The sequence below is a fragment of the Typopeltis vanoorti genome, chromosome 2 (genome assembly GCF_054136105.1).
Source record: "Typopeltis vanoorti isolate ZY-2024b chromosome 2, IOZ_Tvanoo_1.0, whole genome shotgun sequence".
In the NCBI taxonomy this organism is placed as follows: domain Eukaryota; kingdom Metazoa; phylum Arthropoda; class Arachnida; order Uropygi; family Thelyphonidae; genus Typopeltis; species Typopeltis vanoorti.
In genome coordinates, this window is record NC_143550.1 from 13,377,156 (window position 1) to 13,399,160 (window position 22,005).

Genomic DNA, 22,005 nt, shown 5'->3' on the forward strand with positions numbered 1-22,005 from the left:
TGCAGAATTTCAGATTTACACCCTCATCCTGGTAGGACTGTTAAACTGTCTGTTTATTCAAATCAATAAGCCATGTGTTGCACTGCATTTGGTGACATTGAGCATTTTCGTAAAGTCTTAAGGCATCAATACTTGCAAAGTGCTTCTGCAGCATTTTTCCCCATTCCTATAAGCACGTCATAAGCAAGGCACATTTAGGCTAGTGAGACCTACTATGCAAGTCAAATGACTGTAGAATCAATCTAGCTTCTTTCTTTATATCACTTTACAGTTCATGTGGTATACAAACTCATTATCTTTTCTTGCTCACAGCACCATATTTCCCCTATTGGTCTTCTTTTTTCTTTTTCTTTTTGTCAAAATTCTCTTCCCATGATATGGTTAGGGTACCCACCAAGTTTGAGGGTATTTCATCCACTGGTTCTCTCTACAGATTGCCCTGAATAAGGGTACTTTCATTAGAATGTTTTTGTGAAGTGAATCCTCTTTGATCACAACAAACTACTAACTTTTATTTACAGAATATACAAGTTGCACAATCAGACAGTTATACCATATTTTTTTGCTAACTGTGAAAGCCCTTCCATGTGGAGTTTAGAATCTTTTATTGCTTTTATAAGAAGCTGTATCTCTGAAATAAAGAGATAAAAAATAAATGAAAATTAATATAAAATAACTATTATAATTATCAATTAAAATTTAAAATTATTTAAAAAAATGGCCAAATTTCATGCTTGAAAAACACTAAACTGAGTTTCAACAGTACTATAGTTAGAAATCATTGTTTTATGTAAATCCATCCATGGAACACTATTAATGTATACTATAATTTAGTATTAATACCACAGGTGAACACACACACAGTTCTAGAGAGCAAATATGGACTATTTTAAGTCACTTCAGGCTTCAACATGCATGATAGTAGTCTCATATTGGACAACAGAATTCACCTTTCACTTACTTAGATTATTTTACACACACACACACACACACACACACACACATATAATCTATTCAAGTACACAATTACCAAATTATTGGTCTTTTACCTCCAATAAGTTATTCTCAGTTCGCAGACAATTCGTCGCGGAGGAAAATCATTGCAGGAACTATTCATTGTGGAAAAAATTCGCTGAAAACGTTATTCACCAGAAAATTGAAATGATATTGCATTGATACCGATATATGAAAAGTAAATGCAGTGCAAGATAAATTTCACAAAATATAGTTTTATTATGTATTATTTGTTTATTAGTATTATTATATGTATTATTTGTTTATTAGTATTATTATATGTATTATTTGTTAATTAGCTTTTCATAATATTTTTATTCTTATACAATGAAAGTAATATTTTTATTGATCAGTGAGTTTCCTAATTTCTGTTTCGTTGTAATTTTTATTCATTTTGACCTGGTTCAGAAATCCTGCTCAACTTCCATGACCAAACATGAAAACCACTTCAGGCCTACAATAAGCAGTGCTGTTGTCTCACATCAGACGATGAAATTCATCTCTTAGCTAAAATCAATTACAAACATCCATTTGTAAGTTCAGATAAAAAAATATATCACACCTGGATGGGTATTGGATAGGTAAATGCGCAGAACAGAAGAATAGTGAATGGTTAGAAGAATATTTCTTAAATATTGTGCCCTTTCTCCTTCACTGTTCTTAAATATTTTATTCTCCCTAATAACTATTAACAGTTAGAATAATTAATAAGAATAATAGGAATATGTAAAAAGTTAATTATAAATATTAGCTGGATATAACTATTATCCCTAAATATTCTTAAATATAATGCTCTTTCTCCCTAACCACCTTATCCCAGTTTTGTAAAAATTAATATTCCATCTACAGAGCCTGTAGTCAGAAAGAATATTAATAACTTTATATGGAATAAAAAATTTCAGAAAGCTAAATATAATCAAAATATTAAATAATATATTTCTTTTTAAATATTTCTTTTTTTTTTTTTCATATGCATCCATGAAGAATTTTTATGCGATTCATTTTCCCCACGATGAATAGTCTCTGAGATGAATCGTCGGCAATCAATTTTCCCAAAATGAATTGTCCAGATTATATTCTCATATGTGTATATATATATCAGGAAATTGATGATGATATATTTCAATAGTAATAAAGTTTCCCTTTCAGCCATAAGCAGTTTATTAAACTAATGTCTCTCTCTCACACACACACACACACAGAGACAACTATACAGCAAATGTGCAAAAATTAATTAATCTAACTGCTCAATATTCTGACAATGCTTGAGAGATACAGTGGATACAATCCTAAGTAGATTTTGGTCCAGGTAATAAATATGCATTGTGTTTTTTTAACTCAACTACAAACTATATAGCCTTGCTGACCATTATATTTCACTTAATTTAAAGTTTATAATATCATATCTACGAAACTAGAGAAAATATCTTCTCTGTATTTTTCTTTTCTTTTTCTAAAAAGTTTTAGAGAACCAAAGTCCCCTTTATAATTTCCAACAGCAAGTTACCACCTGCATAATTTGAATGTATAACATGAAAGTCAAATTGACTGCAACTGAAAAAAAATCAGATTCAGCGGCTAGAAAAAGCTCCTATTATTAGGAACTTTGTTATTGCTTTTTGCTGTTGTTAGAGTGGTAAGTTCAGGAATTGTATGACATGACGATTAATAAAGCTCAGTAAATTATAGGGTTGAAAATAATTAAAATGTCTTGCATAAAAAGGTTACAGAAACAGTGAAGTTTCTTTTTTAAAGCACATGAAATATGTTTTAAGAAATAAAGAAATAAATTGACATAGGCTGTAGGATAGGTATTAATAAATATGGATGTAAAAATTTAAATAAATAAAAATAACTTATATCAAATGAAGGCAAAGATATACCACGTGAACACACACACACAAGCTAACCCATACATGGTGTGGCAAATTGTGAGTTGTGCATTAGTGTAGCCACGTTGTCAATTACTCATTTATTCAATACTGTTTTTTTTTTAAGTACTGACTTAATCATTCATAAGGGTCATCCTAAAGGGGTGCCCAAGGGTCAAAGCTGTACAACTGAGAGGAGACCTCCACATAGCCTTTAAAGGAATGTGGAGAACAGACCACAGCTTCTGCCCTAATGTCCAATCCTCACCTTCTCACGGTGTACCCTGTTAAGTATCTACCTGGACACTGAATGAACGAGGATGGGCTAGCCATTTGGGATATAGCTGACCAAATTGTATTCTTATTGGCTTAAACCACAATATACAATGATGGTACAACATGACAGAATTTTATGTCGACCAGGGCATCGACCAGTTAAACAGGGTCCCTGTTGTTTTTGCCAGGGGAACCAGGGCAAACAGCGAAAAGTCAGCTACTGGAACAAATCCTAAAACACACCACAACTCAATATCACCAGAGTTCGAGATTGGTACTATCAACATAAGAAGCCTGAATGGCAAAGAAATGGAGCTAGCTGAGGAATTGGATAAGTACCAGATCGACATAATAGGGTTGACTGAAACAAAAAAGACAAAAACTGGTGAGATCTTTCTGAGCAATAAATACAAAATGTTATATTCAGGCAATGACAATCAAGGAAAACAAGGAGTAGCCATAGTATTCAACACTGGATACGAGGCTAATCTTGAATGGCAGGCAATTTCAAGTAGAGTGATGTGGGCAAATATCAGAATGGGGAACTGGACAATAGGACTGATTTGTACTTATGGTCCCACAGGAGTCCTACTAAGGTAGAAGCAGAGGAATCTTTTGAGGCTTTGGAGAAAGCAACTAACACAATGAAAAATTGGTCCTAGTTGGGGATCTAAATAGTGGAGTAGGAAACGATTGTCAGATATACAAAATATTTTGGGAAAATTTGGAGAAAAGCTAATAATAATGGCAAATACCTGTTGGATTTCTGCTCAGGACATGGACTGGTTATTACTAACACAATGTTCCAACATAAGAATGTACACAAATTCACATGGAGAGAAGAGGCGAGAAATAAAAAAAGTCTCATTGACTATGGAAGTTTTTTTCACTTGGTTATGCTACTAATTATATAGTGGGTTTTATCCCTTAAGTGTAAGCAAACAGAGTTTGTGCGTGAAGTACTTTCTGAACTGGGGCAATTCGTGGTAAAGGTGGTATAAGTTCTCATCTTGCCTTAGTATCTCCTATAATGCAAAGCACATCTCCTTGTGGACATGTATAATGCTATGAGCTAATGTAAGGACTACCCAGACTGATTTCAACCATTATTGAGGTCTCATCATTGGGAGCCAGGTGGTGATACTAAGGTGGAAGTGATGGAGAAATTATATTTATCTATACAAGTTGCCAAAGGTGTCACACCCTATTATTAAAATACTCTGAATTAGTTTATGGAAGTTTTTGTATCCAAGTTCGGCTGGATACAAACTGTTATACAGTACAGTATACTAATCTGGAGAGGAACATATCACACCACACTGACACCATTAATCTCCTTACAAAATAAATTAATACATAATTTAATCAACATTAAATATAGAAACACTACAGTGAATGCTAAATATACCATATTAAATATCTTTCCACTTAGATAACTACATATTTACAGAATGCTACTTTTCCTAAAGATGGATAACCAGTACATGTATTAGAAAAGATACTTACTTCTGCAGAAAAGCAAGCTTAAAATATTGTATCACTAAAGCGCAAAAAGAAATAATACACAAACACTATATCTATTTAGCTCCAAAAATCTTCAATGGCTTACCCTCTTAATACGAAAGGAAAACAACATGAACACATACAGAAATCTGATTAGACAGTACCTAAATTTTTATAAGAATATTAAAAACTTGTTTAGAATAATTGTATAAAACGTAATTAACCAATTTATACCAAGAGAAATTAACCAATAAAAATATTCAAGTAATTACTGAACTGCATTGTTCTTATTCCATGTGTATATATGTGTAATATAAATATATTATTCTCTGTATATATTGTCAATATCTTTGTGTACTATTTTCATTTTTTGAATTACTGAATTGCACTGTTCTTATTCCACGTGTACATATGAGTAATATATATGTATATATAATATATATAATGTAATATATATATACATAATGTTTATGTATACACACACATATTATCCTCTAAATATTTTGTTCAATATTTTTGTGTACTATTTATGCTGTGCAATTGTTACACTTCTTGTAATCCAGATGAGCTCATGCTCTTCAGTTATGCATTGGATGTCATTGTTTTACAATTTTACCATTTTGAAAAAAAAAAATAATTAATGAATGAGATGTAACTTAATGATATGCAGAGATAATGTAATGTACTGATAAGTAATGATAACTCAAGTGAAGCGGCGCCACTTTTAAGTTTGACCTTTCATCATCATCATCTTTCTAAGACACTTTTTACTATATCAATCCACCTATATCTTGGTCTTCCTCTGGGTCTTTTAACTGCCAACCTGGCAGAGAACACTTGTTTTGCTAACCTTTCCTCTCCCATTCCGCTTAAGTGACCATACCAACTGAGATTAGCTCTGCTGACACATTCCTGGATACTAACAACATCAAGTTCTTTCCTGATATCCTTGTTTTTAATCCTGATATCCTTGATATTGCCATTGATACCATCTGTTCATGCTCCTAATTTTTCTCAGGACTCTCATATGTGTGACCAAAGACTAAAGACAAATATTTTATTTCTAACCCACCTCTCATATTCATAAGTTAAAACTGGCTTGAACACTGTCTTGTATACAGCTAATTTAGTGTTTTGACTAATCTCTCTTTTATTCCATGTCAATTTATTTACTTGACTTATTTTGACTAATTTATTAATTTTATCATATTAATTAATATTTGTTAATTTTTCCATTGCCAAAACACCTTTGTGGGCAGGTGCATTGTCCAGATGAATGATGATTTTTTTTTCTTCTGCAAACCAGGCCTTTTCTCATGAATTTTTTTGTCTAGTCTGGTTAAAAGATCAGAATAATATTCCATGGTTATTGTTTTACCCTTTTCAAGATAATTAATAAACAAAATGCCTTTAGCAGAAAGGTCATGGCATCGGTGTTTTACCAATGCCATGACCTTTCCTGCTGATGGAACTGACTTTGTCTTCTTTGGTGCTAAAACCAGCTTCTGTCCACTCTTTTGACAGCTGTTTGGATTCTGGTGTGAATCCAAACAGCTGTCAATGGTGAATCCAAGTCTCATCCACAGTAAGAAATCAATGCACAAAATCAGTTTTATTCTTGTTAAAATGCTCCAAGCAGTGTTCAGAGATTATCATGTAAGTGTGTTTTTGATCTGATGTGAGCAAGCATGGCACCCATCTTGTGCAAAGCTCTTTCATTTGCAATTGTTCATGCAAAATATATCCTACACGTTCTTTCAAAATGCCTATACTCACAGCAATTTCACACATTTTGACTCACTGGCCATCTAATACCATATCGTGCACTGATCAATGATTTCTGGTGTTGTTATACTTTTTTGGACATCCTTCACATGGATCATCTTCAAGGCTGGTATGGCCACGTTTAAACTCGGCAGCCCATTTCTTAATTGTCGAAAACAAAGGAGAAGAGTGCCCATAAACTTTTATGAACTTCAAATGAATTTCTTTTGGCGTTAAACCTTCTTTTACAAAGAATTTTATAACCACACTATACTCAATTTTATCCATTTCAAGGGATACAGGTGACACTTGCTTCAGACAGCTGTATAAAACAAACTACTTGATAGAATGACTTGCAATTTCACATGGATGCTTATGACAAATGTACCAACTTAAAAAAAAAAAAATCTTGCCAATGGTGTTGCCATCTATGATCGAGGCCAAGAACTTTTCAGACCACCCTCGTATATGGGTACTATGAGAGCTCTACTCCAATCATCTGAAATTCGTCCATCAGTCGAGGCCTTCTGAATTATACATGCAGCCACTATAAGACTTTTATACCTCCATACTTGAGCATTTCTGGTCGAATTTCATCTACTCCTACTGCCTTTTCACATTTCAGATTTTTGATCACTTTTTCTACTTCAAGTATTTCTGACTACATTCCTGTTGGGAGTTTTCTACCAACCTGCTGTAATTGCTTGTTTCATTTAGCAGTTGTTCAAAGTAATTACTTCAGACATCTAGAATATCTTTTTCTCCCATTTTCATGTCACCTTTATCATCTCTAACTCCTTTTACAGCACTCTTTTCTCCATTTTTAAGCGTCTTCAAGAACCTCCAGAATATTTTGCCACCTTCTTGATATTTATATTCCATGTTCTTTCCAAAGTCCTCCCATGACTTTTGTTTAGCTAGTTTTACAGTGTTTAGCTTTCTTACATTTGTCTCTGTATTCTCTAAGAGCACAAGCTGATTTATTTGACAGGAACTTTTGATATGCTTTCTTCTCTTTCTTCACTGCCTCTTTAACTCCCTGTGTCCAACATGGAGTTCTTATTTTTCTATCACTGCAGACAACCTCACCTCATGAGTCACTGGCTGAATCAATCAATGTTTTCTTCAGGATTTCCCAATGAATCTCCAAGGTTTGGTTCCTTCTCAAATTCTTTCATTTTTTTCTTTCATAATATTTGTGCATTTTAGTCTATAGTTCACTTCTGAGAGCTGCTCAACTTTAATTCGCTTTAAAACTTTCTTACATGTTCCTCTTTTCAATATAAAATTCAATTTTTTCCTGCTGAGGGCTAAATGGTGATCACTTCCAATTTCAAATCCTCTGTGCACTCTGGTGTCCTGCACCAGTGAGAAAACATCACTCACTATCGATAATAACATAGTCAATGAGACTATTCTTATTCCTTGCCTCTTCTCTCCATGTGAATTTGTGCACATTTTTATGTTGTAACATGGTGTTAGTAATAATCTTTGACTTTTCATGGGTGAGTCATATAAAAAAAATAATAATAATAAATTTAACATTGTCTCTGGGTCTTGCTCCCACTGAAGAGACTTAAATAAAGGTCAAAACCAGTCTGGGTAGCGACCCTTCTCATAATGCATAGCATTATACATGTCTGCAAGGAGATGTGCTTTGCATTATGGGATACTAAGGAAAGTGATGTGAAGTCAGTACACCTTTGACACGAGTTGCCCCAGTCCTGATGATACTTCAGGTGCAAACTTTGTTTGCTTACTTTTTTTTTTTGGCAATGGGAAGAATTCAATGAATTAGATATTTCGATAACCGACCTAGTTGCATCACGGATGGGAAATGAATGTTGGGAGATGAGCAGTGTGATAGGAGAGAATGACGAGTGAAATATGAATGAGAAAATAAGAGTCGGGAGTATGGAAGGCTTGAATGACTGTGAAGTTTTCAGAGATGGTCTTGATTGGGAGAATGAATGGCAAGTAAGAGGGATAGATAAGCTGAAAGAGGAGGTGGAATGTCTTGTGAATGAGATGAGAAATATGAAAAATGAGAATAGGAGAATGGAAGAGATGAATGCAAGGTGAATCAGAGTAGGAATGAGAGAGAGTTTTGGGAATAATAGAAGAGGAGAGAATAGAAACAGTAGAAGAGAGCGAATGAGAGAAGTATGGGAATGCTAGAAGAGGAGAGAATATAAACAGTAGAAGAGCAGGAGTGAGAGAGAGTTATGGGAATGATAGAAGAGGGGAGAATGGAAACAGTCAGAGAGAGGAAATGTGAAGAATGCAAGGGAATGCTGAAACCAGGGATAGAGTGATGCCAGGACAGCAGGTAAGTAGGAGAACACACAGAGAAAGGGTTAGAGAAGAGAGAATAAGGGATGCAGGTGAGCAATCAAGGAACAGAGTGGTAAGAGGTGTGACGTATGGAGACTTGATGATCCGTGGTGTGCAAGATAGGATGCCAGAAGGAGTGTTTGCCTGGAGGGATGATAGAGAGTGTGGCTATGGCAATTAAGAGGGGTGAAAGGATGGATGAAATGATTGTGATGGTGGGCACGAATGACTTGAGAGGCAATGTAAATCAGGCGGTGAGCGATCTGAGATTCTTTGCAAAAGAAAACGCACACAATATCATACCTGTGTGTTGCACAGGTATGATAGTGATGAGCTGAGTAGAAGAGCAGTAATACTGAATAGCATACTAGCCAGAATGTGTCAGAAGAGGAGGATTGGAATATGTGGATGCTTGGAGGGCATTTGAGGACAGAAGAGAACTGTACGCGAGAGACTGCTTGCATTTGAATGAGGAAGGATGAAGGCATCTGGAGAGATCGCTGTTTTCTGAACGAGTCAGTGTATCAGAATTCCCAGGGTAGATGGTAGCAGGGATGGCCTCTTATAAGAATGGGTGCTTGGGGGAAGGGGGATGACATTAGGTAACACTGAGTCCAGTGGGGTCGAGAGAGGATAATGATAAGTATAGAAGCAGTGACATTGTTATGTCATACTAATGCCAGGAGTATCCGAAATAAAGAAGATGAATTGATGGCGCTGATAGCATCAGCCTGACCAAAGATTATTGGGATCTCTGAGACGTGGTTGACAGAGAATGATATAATAACAGGAATTTAAGTAGCAGAGTACAGCATTTTTCGGCAGGATTGAAAAGGAAAACGTGGTGGTAGAGTACTGCTTATGATAAGTGATGACTTATGTCCTCTAAAAGTAGAGGCTTTGGAAGGCAGTGACACTAATGGTTTTGAAAGCATATGGTGTGAGGTAGAAGTGACAAAGATAGGATATTTAGTGGGATGTTGTTACAAACAACATCCCACAAAGGAGCACAGAGGGTGGGGAGCAGGAGATGTTTAGGCAGTTGATGGGGATGGAATTTTTAGAATTCTTGAGGGGAAAATGTCTTAGGCAATATGTAATATAGAGAACAAGAGGTTCAAGAGTTTTCGATTTGGTCATAGCTTCAGAAGAACTGATAATAAGTGAGATCACATCTCTCTCACCAGTTGGAGAGAGAGTGACCATGTGGTTTTGACTTGAAAGGTGAATAGACATGAAGGTGTATCAAAGAAAAGGGAATGTATGTGGAATTATACGGCAGGTGATTATAATAGTCTTAGGTATCAACTAGGTGCAGTTCCATGGAGGGCAGAATTTGAAGGCCAGGATATTATTAGTGCTTAGGAAATTGTGAAGGAATATTTGTTACCAGCAATAGTAAGCTGTATTCCACAAGTGAAGAAGCAGACACAATTTGGTGTAAAGTGGATGACAATATATCAAACAGGAACTGCAGTTGAAAAAGAGGTTATGGAAGAGATATAAGGAGAGGAGTGGAGGGCAGATACATGAAGAATATAAGACACAGGCCAGGAGAGTGACTAGTATGGTGAGGAAGGCAAAACAGGAATATGAGAAGAGATTGGCACTAAGATCCAAAGAAAATCCTAGGGAATTTTTTAGCTATGTGGCTAGTAGGAGGAGAAACGATTGTGGAAGAATGACACTGCAGGATAAAAATGGGAATAGAGTGACTGATGCAGAGGACATAGTGGAGTTGTTCAATGAGCACTTTATTGGAGTATTTCACCCTGGAGATGAAGGTTTTAATACTAGAGGGATAGGGCAGGTTCAGGGTTTAGAGGTGCAAGAGGAGAATGTGTTTCAAATACTGAGTACTCTGGATATCAGTAAAGCTGTGGGACTGGATGGTATTTCACCATGGGTTTTGAGAGAATGTGGTGCTAAAAAACTGACAGTTCTGTTGACCTGGCTCTTCAATAAAAGTCTGGCTGTGGGAAAGGTACCCAAGGAATGGAAGGAAGGTAAGATAGTGCCACTGCACTGGAAGTTTTAATTATAGGCCAATTTGTGTATCATCAGTAGTTGTTAAGGTCTTGGAGAAATTAGTGAGAGACTATATACAGTGTTGGGCAGATGAGGGTAATGTTATCTGTGAGAATCAACATGGATTTGTTAAGGGATGCTCTTGCTTTAGTAATATGACTGATTTTTATAATAAAGTGACAAGAGCAGTTGATGAAGGAAAGGCATATACTGCCATTTTTTTGGATTTTGCAAGGCGTTTGACAGGGTGCCACATGATAAGCTGGTATTTAAGTTGTAGCACATGGGTTTAGATGTCGGTTAGTCAAATGGATTCAGGATTGGCTGTCTGATAGGTATCAGAGAGTTGTGTATGGTGGGGCAATATCAAGAAGGCAGAAGGTTACAAGTGGGATTCCACAGGTACCTGTGTTGCTCAACCTTTATATCAATGACATTGTCAATGGATTGCAAGGGGAATATTCAGTTGTTTGCAGATGATGTTAAGCTGGGAAGGGCTATTAGTAATACTGCAGATGCAGCAGCCCTGCAAGAGGATTTGAATAAACTAGACAGATGGGCAAATGAATGGGTTGTCGGTTTAATGCAGCAAAATGTAAAGTTTGGGATCCATCGATGGGAGGATGCATACTTGATTTGAGGAGCTATACTGGAGGAAGTAAAGGAAACAAGAGATATGGGGGTGATGATTGAAAGAAAACTGAAATTTAGGGAGCATATTGCAAAGGTGATGAAGTTAACCCAGAGGTTAACAATAATTGCAATACTGAGAAGGATGCTGACCTGCAAAGATAAAAGAGTTATCATTCCGTTGTATAAGACCCTGATCAGACCATACTTAGACTATTGTTTTCAAATTTGGTACCCAGGATTTGAAGGGGATAAATTAACTGTGGAAAGGGTACAGACGCAGATAACAAAGATGGTTTTAGGACTGTACAATGTCAGTTACGACGAAAGATGTGCTATAGGTCTCTGAGGGAATGTGGACTGCAAAGTTTGGTGAATAGGAGAAGGAGAGGTGATATGATCTAGACTTTTAAACTGTTGAGAGGCAGTTACAGGGGAGACATTGGGGAGTTCTTTCGCTTGGTGGAACGGCAGGAAGGAGCGATGACAAGGGACCATCCCTTGAAGTTACGAAAGGAAGCTGTGAGCAAGAGGGTGAAGAGTGGTTTCTTTGAGTAGAGGGTGGTTGAACTGTGGAATGCATTGCCATTGCCTAAGAGGGTGGTTAGAGCAGGAACGATCAATGAGTTCAAAGTGTGGTATGATACTTTGTTTTTCCTAAGAAGGACCTCCCACAATGAGTCTTGACTCCATGGAGGCCTGAATAATCTCATCTTCCTTTTATCCTCTTTTATCTTGTCGTGTTGAGGGTTTATTAATCATCAAACCTCAAACTGTTCACAGGATAAGGTGGTCAGCCCTAGGCCCCGGTGCATCCTATGTCCGTAGTGTTGAGTTCTCAAGGCCAGTTTGCTTGCTTTGCAGGATGAAAAACCCTACTGTCCACACCCAAGACTGGCTAACTTGGACATGGCTGAGGAAGATCCTTCAGCTCCTCAAGTCTCCGACGGGAATCAAACTTAGGACACTCCTTCCCCAGGCATATGGTTGTGAAGTGAACAGCCACTAAGCTAACCGAGCAGTGGAGGCCTATATAATAATAATAATAATTGTAACTCCCAACCTGACTGACTGTATGGAGAACATTTCTACTATCTAACCACAATAAGGTTTTTAATATCTAACTCGCACATGAAAGGCTATAAGACCTATAGCAATGATGTGCTATAGGTCTTGCAACCTTATGTTCCACAGTAGAATAATTTAAGCATTTATGCATTATTCTACTGAACTTTATTAAACAATAAAGACCCTGAAATGTAATACATAAAACTTACCCTTTTCATCATCTGAAGTTAAAAACATGAGCAGTGTACTAAATCTTTCAACTTCGCTCAGATATTTCAGATAAGGGAACAAATCAATGTCAGCACTAGAAAATAAAATAGATTCACTATAGATAACAAGAAAGGAAAGAAAAAAATGAAAACGCATGCAAACAGGAGACTGATAAATAGCAATTACTTAAAGTTATATTTCAGAAATAATATTATCAACTGAAACACAGTGAATTTAGTTTCTCTATCAGTAATGATATGACAGCCAATGCGCCCTATAGTAAACTCATAGAAATCATAGTTTGTTTTACATTATTATTGTATGAGCACCTCCATGGAGTTCAAAAGCCCTTTGTGAAGGATCTGAAGAACTATTCATAACCAAGGTGGCTACATGGCCTCCAACTGGTGAAAGTGACAATGTGGTCTTGATTTGGGAGATTGTACATCATGAAGAACATTCTGTCAAGAAAGGGTATATATGGAACTATAAGGCAGGTGATTATGGCATGGTTAGGAAGAAGCTTAAATCTATGCCATTGCATAAAGATTGCAGGGTAAGGATGTTGGTAGGCATGGGAGATAGTTAAGGGTCATCTAGAGGAAACAATATTAAATTGTATACCTAAGGGAATGAGGGTTAATCAGGTAGAAGTTAGATGGATGAGTAATATCATTAAGCATAAGCTGCAGAAGAAGAAAATGTTGTGGAGGGTATATAAAGAGAAAGGTGACCAGCAAACCTATGAACAGTACAAGACTCAGGCAAGAAAGGTGACCAGCAACGCAAAGAAGGTAAAATCAGATTATGAAAAGAATCTAGCGAAGCAGACCAAAGGAAATCCCAAAGAGTTCTTTCATTATGTGGCAAGTAAGAGGAAGAATGACTATGGAAGATTAACCTTAATGAGTGATGATGGTCAGGAGGTGATAGAAGCAGATGAAATAGTTGAGTTAATGAGTGACCACTTTGCAAGAGTATATCACCCTAGTGAGGTTATTGCTTTAACATATGTGACAGACACTAATGTGGGAACAGACGCAGATGAATTGGAGGTTCTTAGGATATTACAGAATCTCAATATACCATATATTATCGCGTATAATGCGAAAAATTTATGTTAAAAAATACTACTTAAAGTTAGGGGTTCGCATTATATGCGGATCCTAAAAAATATAACATCTTATTAGACTTGCACACACAATAATATATACTACCTAATGCCTATGCAACCAAATCTACCTGACCCACGTGCATTCGGCAACCGAGCGTGCATCATATCTGCGCATAAAGCTACTTACATTACTGGCATTATGCGCAGATACGATGCACTCTCCATCGCCGAATGATAGAGCACAGTGCGATAGATAGAGCACAGTTAGGTATATATCGGTTTAACCACAGTTTGTTTTAAATATTATTCATTAAACGAACCTAGCCTGAAAATGAGCCAACAGAAACATAAATGTTTATCTTTTGAAGCAGGATTTAAATTGCGTGTCGTGCAGTTTGCAGAAGAACATAATAACAGTGTTGCTATGAGAGAATTTGTAGCAGAGAGTAATATTAGACTTTGGCTAATATTACTCCCAGAACTCGAAGAGCTAAATGAATGGATTTTGACGCAACGACAAGATGGCATTATAGTAACAAAAAATGCAATTCGTTTTCGAGCTCTACAACTCATGAATGGTAAATTCAAGGACACACCAGGTATTTCATCTTTTCTTGCTTCGCCTGGGTGGTGCAACAGATTTATGGAACACAAAGCATTAACATTACAACACCAAACAAAAATTGCGCAGAAGTTACCAAAGCAGCTTGAAGAAAAAGTGCAGTCCTTCGATAAATTTATCATAAAATTACGGAAATGTCACGGATATGAACTTTCCCAAATTGGCAATATGGATGAGACACCCATGTACTTTGATATGCCTGGGAATCGAACAGTAAACTCAGTTGGTGAAAAGGGTGTCTTTATAAAAACAATGGGACATGAAAAAACGCATTTTACCGTTGTTCTAGCATGCATGACAGACGGAACCAAATTAAAGCCAACAGTGATATTTAAAAGGAAGAAAATTCCGAAGCATATGAAATTTCCACCAGGTGTAATTGTTCGTGAATCAGAAAGGTTGGATGGATGAAGAAGATGTACAACTGTGGCTGGATCGAGTATGGAACATATGTCCAGGTAGCTTGTTACGTCGACAAAGCATGCTAGTCTGGGATATGTTCCGGGCACATTTACCAGAGGCAAGCAATGAGAAAGCACGTGAGCTACGTACAGACCTAGCAGTCATACCGAGTGGTCTAACTTCCGTTTTGCAGCCGCTTGATGTCAGCTTGAATAAGCCATTTAAAGATCACTTACGTGAAAAATGGAGAGAATGGATGTCATCTGGTTTGGTGAAGATGACAAAGGGTGGGAATTTTCAGAAGCCTAAGATCACCCTAGTCACCAGCTGGGTTAAAGAAGCATGGGATTCGATACCATCTGAAATGATTCAACGCTCATTTCTTAAATGTGGAATAAGTAATTCAATGGATGGTTCCGAAGATCACGTCATATACGAAAGCGAGGATGACACACAACAAATTGGAGAGCATGAAGACGATGACGACAACTGCTACACTGATGACGCAATCCCTACAGATGAATTTATAAATGAAATGTTTGACGACTCAAAAGATGAAGAAGAATTTAAAGGATTTCGACATTTTGTTTTAAAATAAATATTTCTTTTGTTAATTCATATTGTATTTTGACATTTTGTTTTAAAATAAATATTTCTTTCGTTAATTCATCTTGTAATTTGACATTTTGTTTTAAAATAAATATTTCTTTATTTAATTCATATTGTATTATTTATAATGTTATGGAACAAGATTAACAGATCGCATTATACGTGGACATGGCATTTTAGGGCTACTTTTCAAACAAAATTTCTAGTTCGCATTATACGTGGATCGCCTTATATGCGATAATATACGGTAAATACAGATGTAGGATTACATGGGATATCAGCTAGGGTTTTGCAAGAATGTGCAAGGGAACTGGCAATGTTTTTGACTAGGCTCTTTAATTTATGTCTCAGCTCTAGCAGAGTTCCAAGGAAGCAGAAGAGGGCAAAATAATTCCCTTGCATAAGGGAGGTTCTAAGACTGCAGTAGCAAATCATAGACCAATCAGCATCTCAGGTGTGGTGGTAAAAGTACTGGAAAAATTGATCTTCATGTTGTACAACCTCCCAAATCAAGACCACATTGTCACCTTCAGAGGCAAGAGGCAACGTGGTCACCTTGGTTATGGATAGCTCTTCTGATCCTTCACAAAGGGTTGGTCCAATACGACCAGGTCCAATATTCTCACAACCCTAGCCCCCTCCATCACATGCTGTCTCAAGTAATTCTCTCTCACTAGGTGTATAAATTCCATTTCCTTCCTGTCATGCGATCTTTCTTTCTTCCGGTCTTATTTCCATAATTGAAGTTCCCCATAATAATTACTTGACTTGCACTCATTGTACTAATTTGCTAATGCATGTCTTTCAAATCATCCCTGGAATCCCATAGCAGCAACCAACCGTATATTTTGTCTTATTTGCCTTGATCTCATAACAGACTGCTTCAAATGAACAGCCACCCTCCTGCCTATCTCCTATTCTTTTTAGCTGCACTTCATCTGTTATCATCAGCAGTACTCCTCACCCCATCCTATCTTCTCTATCTTCCCTGAAAATACTAAACTCTTCACATTCTATTCCTGTAACTACATCTGCTAGCTAAGTCAAACTAATGCCTATAACTTTTGGTGAGATTCCACTAAATTCCCCATTAAATTTCTGAATACTGTGGTTTTTTCTATATACTAATGCAAGAAGTATTAGGAAATAGAAACCACAGCATCCCTTTAGGCCCCAACCACCTTTACTTTCTGAACAGACTACCCTATTCAAAATTTTTGCTTGAGAGACTAGATTCTGCACTCGTTGGTCATTCTCACACTCACTCACAGACGCCTTCACACACATTCACTTGCGTCCATACTAATTGCTTAAGTTTTCCTGAATTTGCATTTCAGCATGCTCGGTGAACAAAGCTCTCTCCAGACACCTAACACCAAAACCATTTAAGTGCAGTCCATCAGCATTATAAAAATCTTCCTTTCTGTTAAACAAGCCATAGCTCCATAAACTCCATATCATTCCTTCTGCACAACCTGCATACTGATTCATTTACTATCGCCCTCCTCCTCAATTTAGCTCCATAGTATGGCAGGAGACAGGAGAGGGGGTGAACTCAATGTGCTTGAGTTGTGCAATAAATTTGTAACAACACTCACACTCCAGTAACTGTAATACTGTAATTACTGAGCTAAATTAAATTGATATTAAATATTTTACTGCTGTGTTATCATAAGTTCAACACATACAGGTAATCTTTTATTTGAAGTTTTGTCTTATTATTCATTTGTCTATCCTTCATTTTAGAAAGGATCATTTGTCTATCCATTTTAGTGTTCTTATTTTACAATGTACAGTGCCATGTTCCCCTATCAACGACTTTTCAAACTTTTTTTTTTCACGGAATCCTTCCCATGTCACAATTAGTCTCAGCACCAAATTTGGTGACATTCAGATTGTTAGATCGAGCTACATAAGGCTCTGAATAGGGAAAGTTTAATTATGGACACCCTGTACATGATTATAAATTTGTCTTTCTGACACTGAATAAATCGCAGCTTAACAAATAACAGAAATTGAAAAATTCAATATCTCTTCTTCTATCATATGAAGAGTGAACTAAAATGTACTATAATAAATTTAGTTTAATCCTCCATCCAAGTGCAAGCAAACAAAGCATGCGCCTGAAGCATCTTCAGGACTGAGGCAACTCGTCATAAAGGTGGACCAAGCTCTCGGCACTCCTTGTTTCAGTATCTCCCATAATGCAAAGTATATTTCCTTGCAGATATGTATAATGCTATGCACTAAGGGAAGGGCCACTACCCAGACCAGTTTTGACCTTTATTGAGGTCTCATCAGTGGGAGCCAGACCCCAAGGTGGAAGCAATGGAGAAGTCATATTTACCTATACGAGTTGTCAAAAGGTGGCACCTTTGGGCAACTCATATAGATAAATATGACCTCTCCATTGGTTGATATCACCACCTCTGGGTCTGGCACCTTCATTTGGCAACTCGTATAGGTAAATATGACTTCATTGCTTCCACCTTGGTATCACCACCTCTGGGTCTGGCTCCCACTGATGAGACTTCAATAAAGGTCGAAACTGGTCTGGGTAGTGGCCCTTCCCTCAATGCATGGCATTATACATGTCTGCAAGGAGATGTGCTTCGCATTATGGGAGATACTAAGACAAGGAGTGATGAGAGCTTGGTCCACCTTTAACACGAGTTGCTTCAGTTCTGAAGATGCTTCAGGCACAGGCTTTGTGTGCTTGCACTTGGATGGAAGATTAAACTAAATTTATTATAGTCTAACCAAGTGGAAAAAATCTTCTAAAATGTTCTTTATCAAATACTATACATACTAAAAGCAAATCTAACAGAATAATACAAAATATGCTTAAACTCTGTTTTGAATTGAACATTGTTAGGAAAGCATTATTTCAACATTTTGGTCCTTTGGAAGGGCCAAATGGCAACCTTGCCTGCTGTCCAAATGACAGATGAGTCTTCTGGTCACTTGCCAAGACCACTGGGCACAGCTTATGTCTACCCATATTTCCATCAACTCTCATATTCTGATGGTACTATATTCACTTCACACAAGGATGACGACCAGGACAAAGTTCCCCTATTCTGCCAAGAACTTCTCAATCCGTGCCACAGTCTTCTGCTAGAAAGAAATCTAAAGAATCTTTAATAACCTAAACACAAACAAGGCATCTGGTCCTGATAGTATGCTCAAAACAGTGCTCAGAACTTCGCCAACCACCCCTGGCAATGGATAAATCTGGAGAAACTCGCATAGTTGTGCTTGACATTTCAAAGGCAATTGATTGGGTCTGGTAAAGAGCCTACTTAGCAAGCTGCCATTCTATGGTCTGCTTTCCAACTTCTGCAACCAACTGGATTGCCAGTTTTCTCGCTGGTCACACACTATGAGACATGAATTGTTTCCTCTACTCAGATTTCCCCACAATGTAGGGGATATTTCCCCGCAATGTATACCTGGATACTCACTCTCCTCCTACTGTATATAAATGATCTACTCTCACAGACTTTTCAAATCCTATCAAAACTTCACAGATGATAGTATGCTCTATTCCTCCTTTCATTTGATAAATGTTGTAACCCACTGTTAGAACTCTCAAGACCCACTATAACTAATGTCCTAAACTGTGATCTCCTGGGCATATTTCAATGGTATAAGGACAACCTTGTTGTCCTTATACCATTGAAAAGCTTCAAAACCAAAACTCAATCCTGTCTAAATTCTTTCAAGGAAGATCTCACATCCCTTCCCCTAACTTTCAATAATACCTTCTTCAGATTTCCCTTCTTGGACTGGCCTACACATCCAAACTTCAGTGCCACAACAATGCGACATGTAATATTATACTTAACAAGAAATTATATTCTTGTTTATTCCTTGCTCAAGTATAAGGACAAAGTTTGGTTACATGTGACAGAAAAAAAGAGAACATCTATGAAAAAGTGAATGAGAGTGTGACAGATATCATCTACTATTCACAGAATTCTGTTGTATGAATAGCATCAAGCATTTTTAGGGAAGTTTACTATACTGCCATAAATGTGACAAAAATATTCTAAGGTTGGGAAAATTTTTGATGTATATAGTATTAGTGTAGCATCAGAGAAAGGAAATCAATTCCCCCCCCCCCCCCCAGAGGCTGAAGGGATCATGGTTGTAATGTGTTCATTCCAGGAAAGACTAAAGTTGTAAGTTGGCCTAAGAAGAAAAATTAGTTTTGTGAAGATCTGAATATTATCACAAGTAATTAGAAGTGAAGTGAAACTTTCTTATTAGGAATTAGGCAGGACTGTTTTGGTTGCAGTGAAATTCATAAGATTATCTTCGCCCCACTGGAGAATGGCAAGATCAGTATTCACAAGAATGGTTATGTAAGATCTTGAGGCTTGCAGTGGTTATGCATATGGAATGTATAGGAGGAGGAAGGCATGGATGAAGGTACAAAGCCCTGAGATACTGGCAGTAGTGAGGAACACTGGCAGTGGTGAGGAAAGCCAAGGACTGGAAATCATTCACCAATGACATGTAATGAATGAAAAAAGGAAATTAGGAAGCTAATTGCAAAAGGATAGAAGAGCAAATTATAAATGGCTGCTCAGTAAAAAGGTCCTGTGCAAGACAATACAGAATGGGTGTTATTCTGGAACACCAATTTTTCCATAACTAGAATATATGTTTTAAGACCAGAAGCATGTTGGTGCCCAAGCTATTTGGGATTCTTCTGATTTCTTCCTGATGAAAAACTAGACGAAGAATAAAATGAGAGGGTTCAAGTAATGTGGGATGATTTTCAATATTTATTTGTACGAGAGTTGAAAGAGAAGAATGACATGAAAAAGTCCACCTTACCTTTAAATGATGTTACAATTGTACTACATGAATATGTGTGAGGTGTTAGCTTGGAAGGTTCTTGCAAGGGAAGAAGGCTCAACTAGAAAAGTCAATTTGGTATCATTGTGATGCCAAAGGCAAAAGAGAATGGCAGGAATGGCAAAGAACATTTAACATAAAAAGAAACATAGACAAGGTTTGGTTTGAGTTACAAGGAGAGATGACAACTACAATTTACTGGGAGGATTATTGGAATTATCTGTTATTCTACAGGGAAGGGGAAACAATCTGAGTTAGACCATTACTAACAACAATTACTTCAGCATTTTTTTTAAACTCAATCAGTGAAATTAGAGAAGAAAGGCCAGTTTAAGTTGTGAACACTGAGGTCCCAAAGAAAATTACCCTCTATGTTTTGGTATTTAGACAGTATGTAATCAATCTTCTGTCTGTGTTCACTGGGCATCTACAGCGTATGGTCACTCCAATGCTCGATGATGTTCCACACTAGGCCTCGCCATGTAGTCCTTTTGTTTGCCCTTCTGGCAGCCTCAACTCTCTGAAGATCAGTCACTCCACACACGCCATCCATCCATCCATCTCATTGATGGTCTACCCCTGCCTCTTTTTCCTGGAACTTTACCTTCTATTACTGTTCTGAGAAGTCCTCCTTCCATCCTTTCTATGTGTCCAAAATATTTTAACTTTCTTCTGTCAATATCCTTAAGGAGCCTTAAAGTTCTACTAATCTTTTCTAACACCCAATCATTTGTATGCCTTTCAGTGTATGATATCCTCAACAGCCTTCTGTAACACCACATCTCAAAAGCAGATATCCGTTTTTTATCTGACTTCTTTAGGTTCCAAGTCTCGCATTCATAATTCGCTGGAAAAACAACTGCATCCAAAATCCTCAACTTTGTTCCCATGGAAATAGATCCATCCTTCCAGATTTTAGACAGGTCTCTGACTGTTGTTTTAGCCATTCCTAACCTTTTTCTGACATCTTCTGAAGCAATTCTTCACATTAATAATGGATCCCAGGTACTCAAACTTGCTGACTTCCTCAATTCTTTCTCCACTAAGATACATTTGTTTCTCAAGAGCTTCTCTGTTTGTTTTTCCTTTGAGAACCATGATCTTTGTCTTGCTAGAATTGAGTTGAAGTCCTCTGTTATTACTGATCTTGTTAACTTTGTCAAGAATTAGTCCTAGTTCTTCCATGTCATTACAAAGGAGTACTGTATCATCAGCGTACCTCAGATTACTGATCAATCTACCTCCTATCGTAATTCCTGTCCTGAGCTCATCCAATGCTTCACAGATGATGTCCTCTGCATATATACTAAACAAGTGAGGAGAAAGTAAACATCCTTGTCTAACTCCTTTTCCAACTTGAAGCCAGTCAGTCAATCCAACACCTGTTCTTACTGTGGCTTCTTGCTCCTTATACAAGTTGGCTATCAACCTGATAGTGTGTTGAGGAAAACCCATTCTTTTCATTACTTCCCACAGTTTCACATACTCAACACAGTCAAAAGCTTTAGAGTAGTCTAAGAAACACATTACTAGAGGGAGTCTGAATTCTTTATATTTTTCTATGATCTGTCTAAGGCAAAGGATCTGATCTCTGGTGCCCCTACCTTTCCTAAAACCTGCTTGTTCCTCGGGCATCTCTGCCTCAACTTTGGACGCAATCCTATTTAGCATGATCTTTAATAAAATTTTGCTTG

General features: G+C 37.1%; 1 protein-coding gene across 1 annotated transcript in view; it reads right to left on the minus strand.

Moving 5' to 3' along the window:
- Positions 1 to 494: 494 nt before the first annotated feature.
- spag (RNA polymerase II-associated protein spaghetti) overlaps positions 495 to 22,005 on the minus strand; it is a 118,608-nt gene continuing 97,097 nt past the window's right edge. The window contains exons 9-10 of the mRNA XM_090403619.1: positions 12,698 to 12,792; positions 495 to 631 (exon numbers count right to left, since the gene is read on the minus strand). Coding sequence (XP_090259745.1) covers positions 540 to 631; positions 12,698 to 12,792 — 187 coding nt within the window. The 3' untranslated portion in view covers positions 495 to 539. The remainder of the gene's footprint in view (positions 632 to 12,697; positions 12,793 to 22,005) is intronic.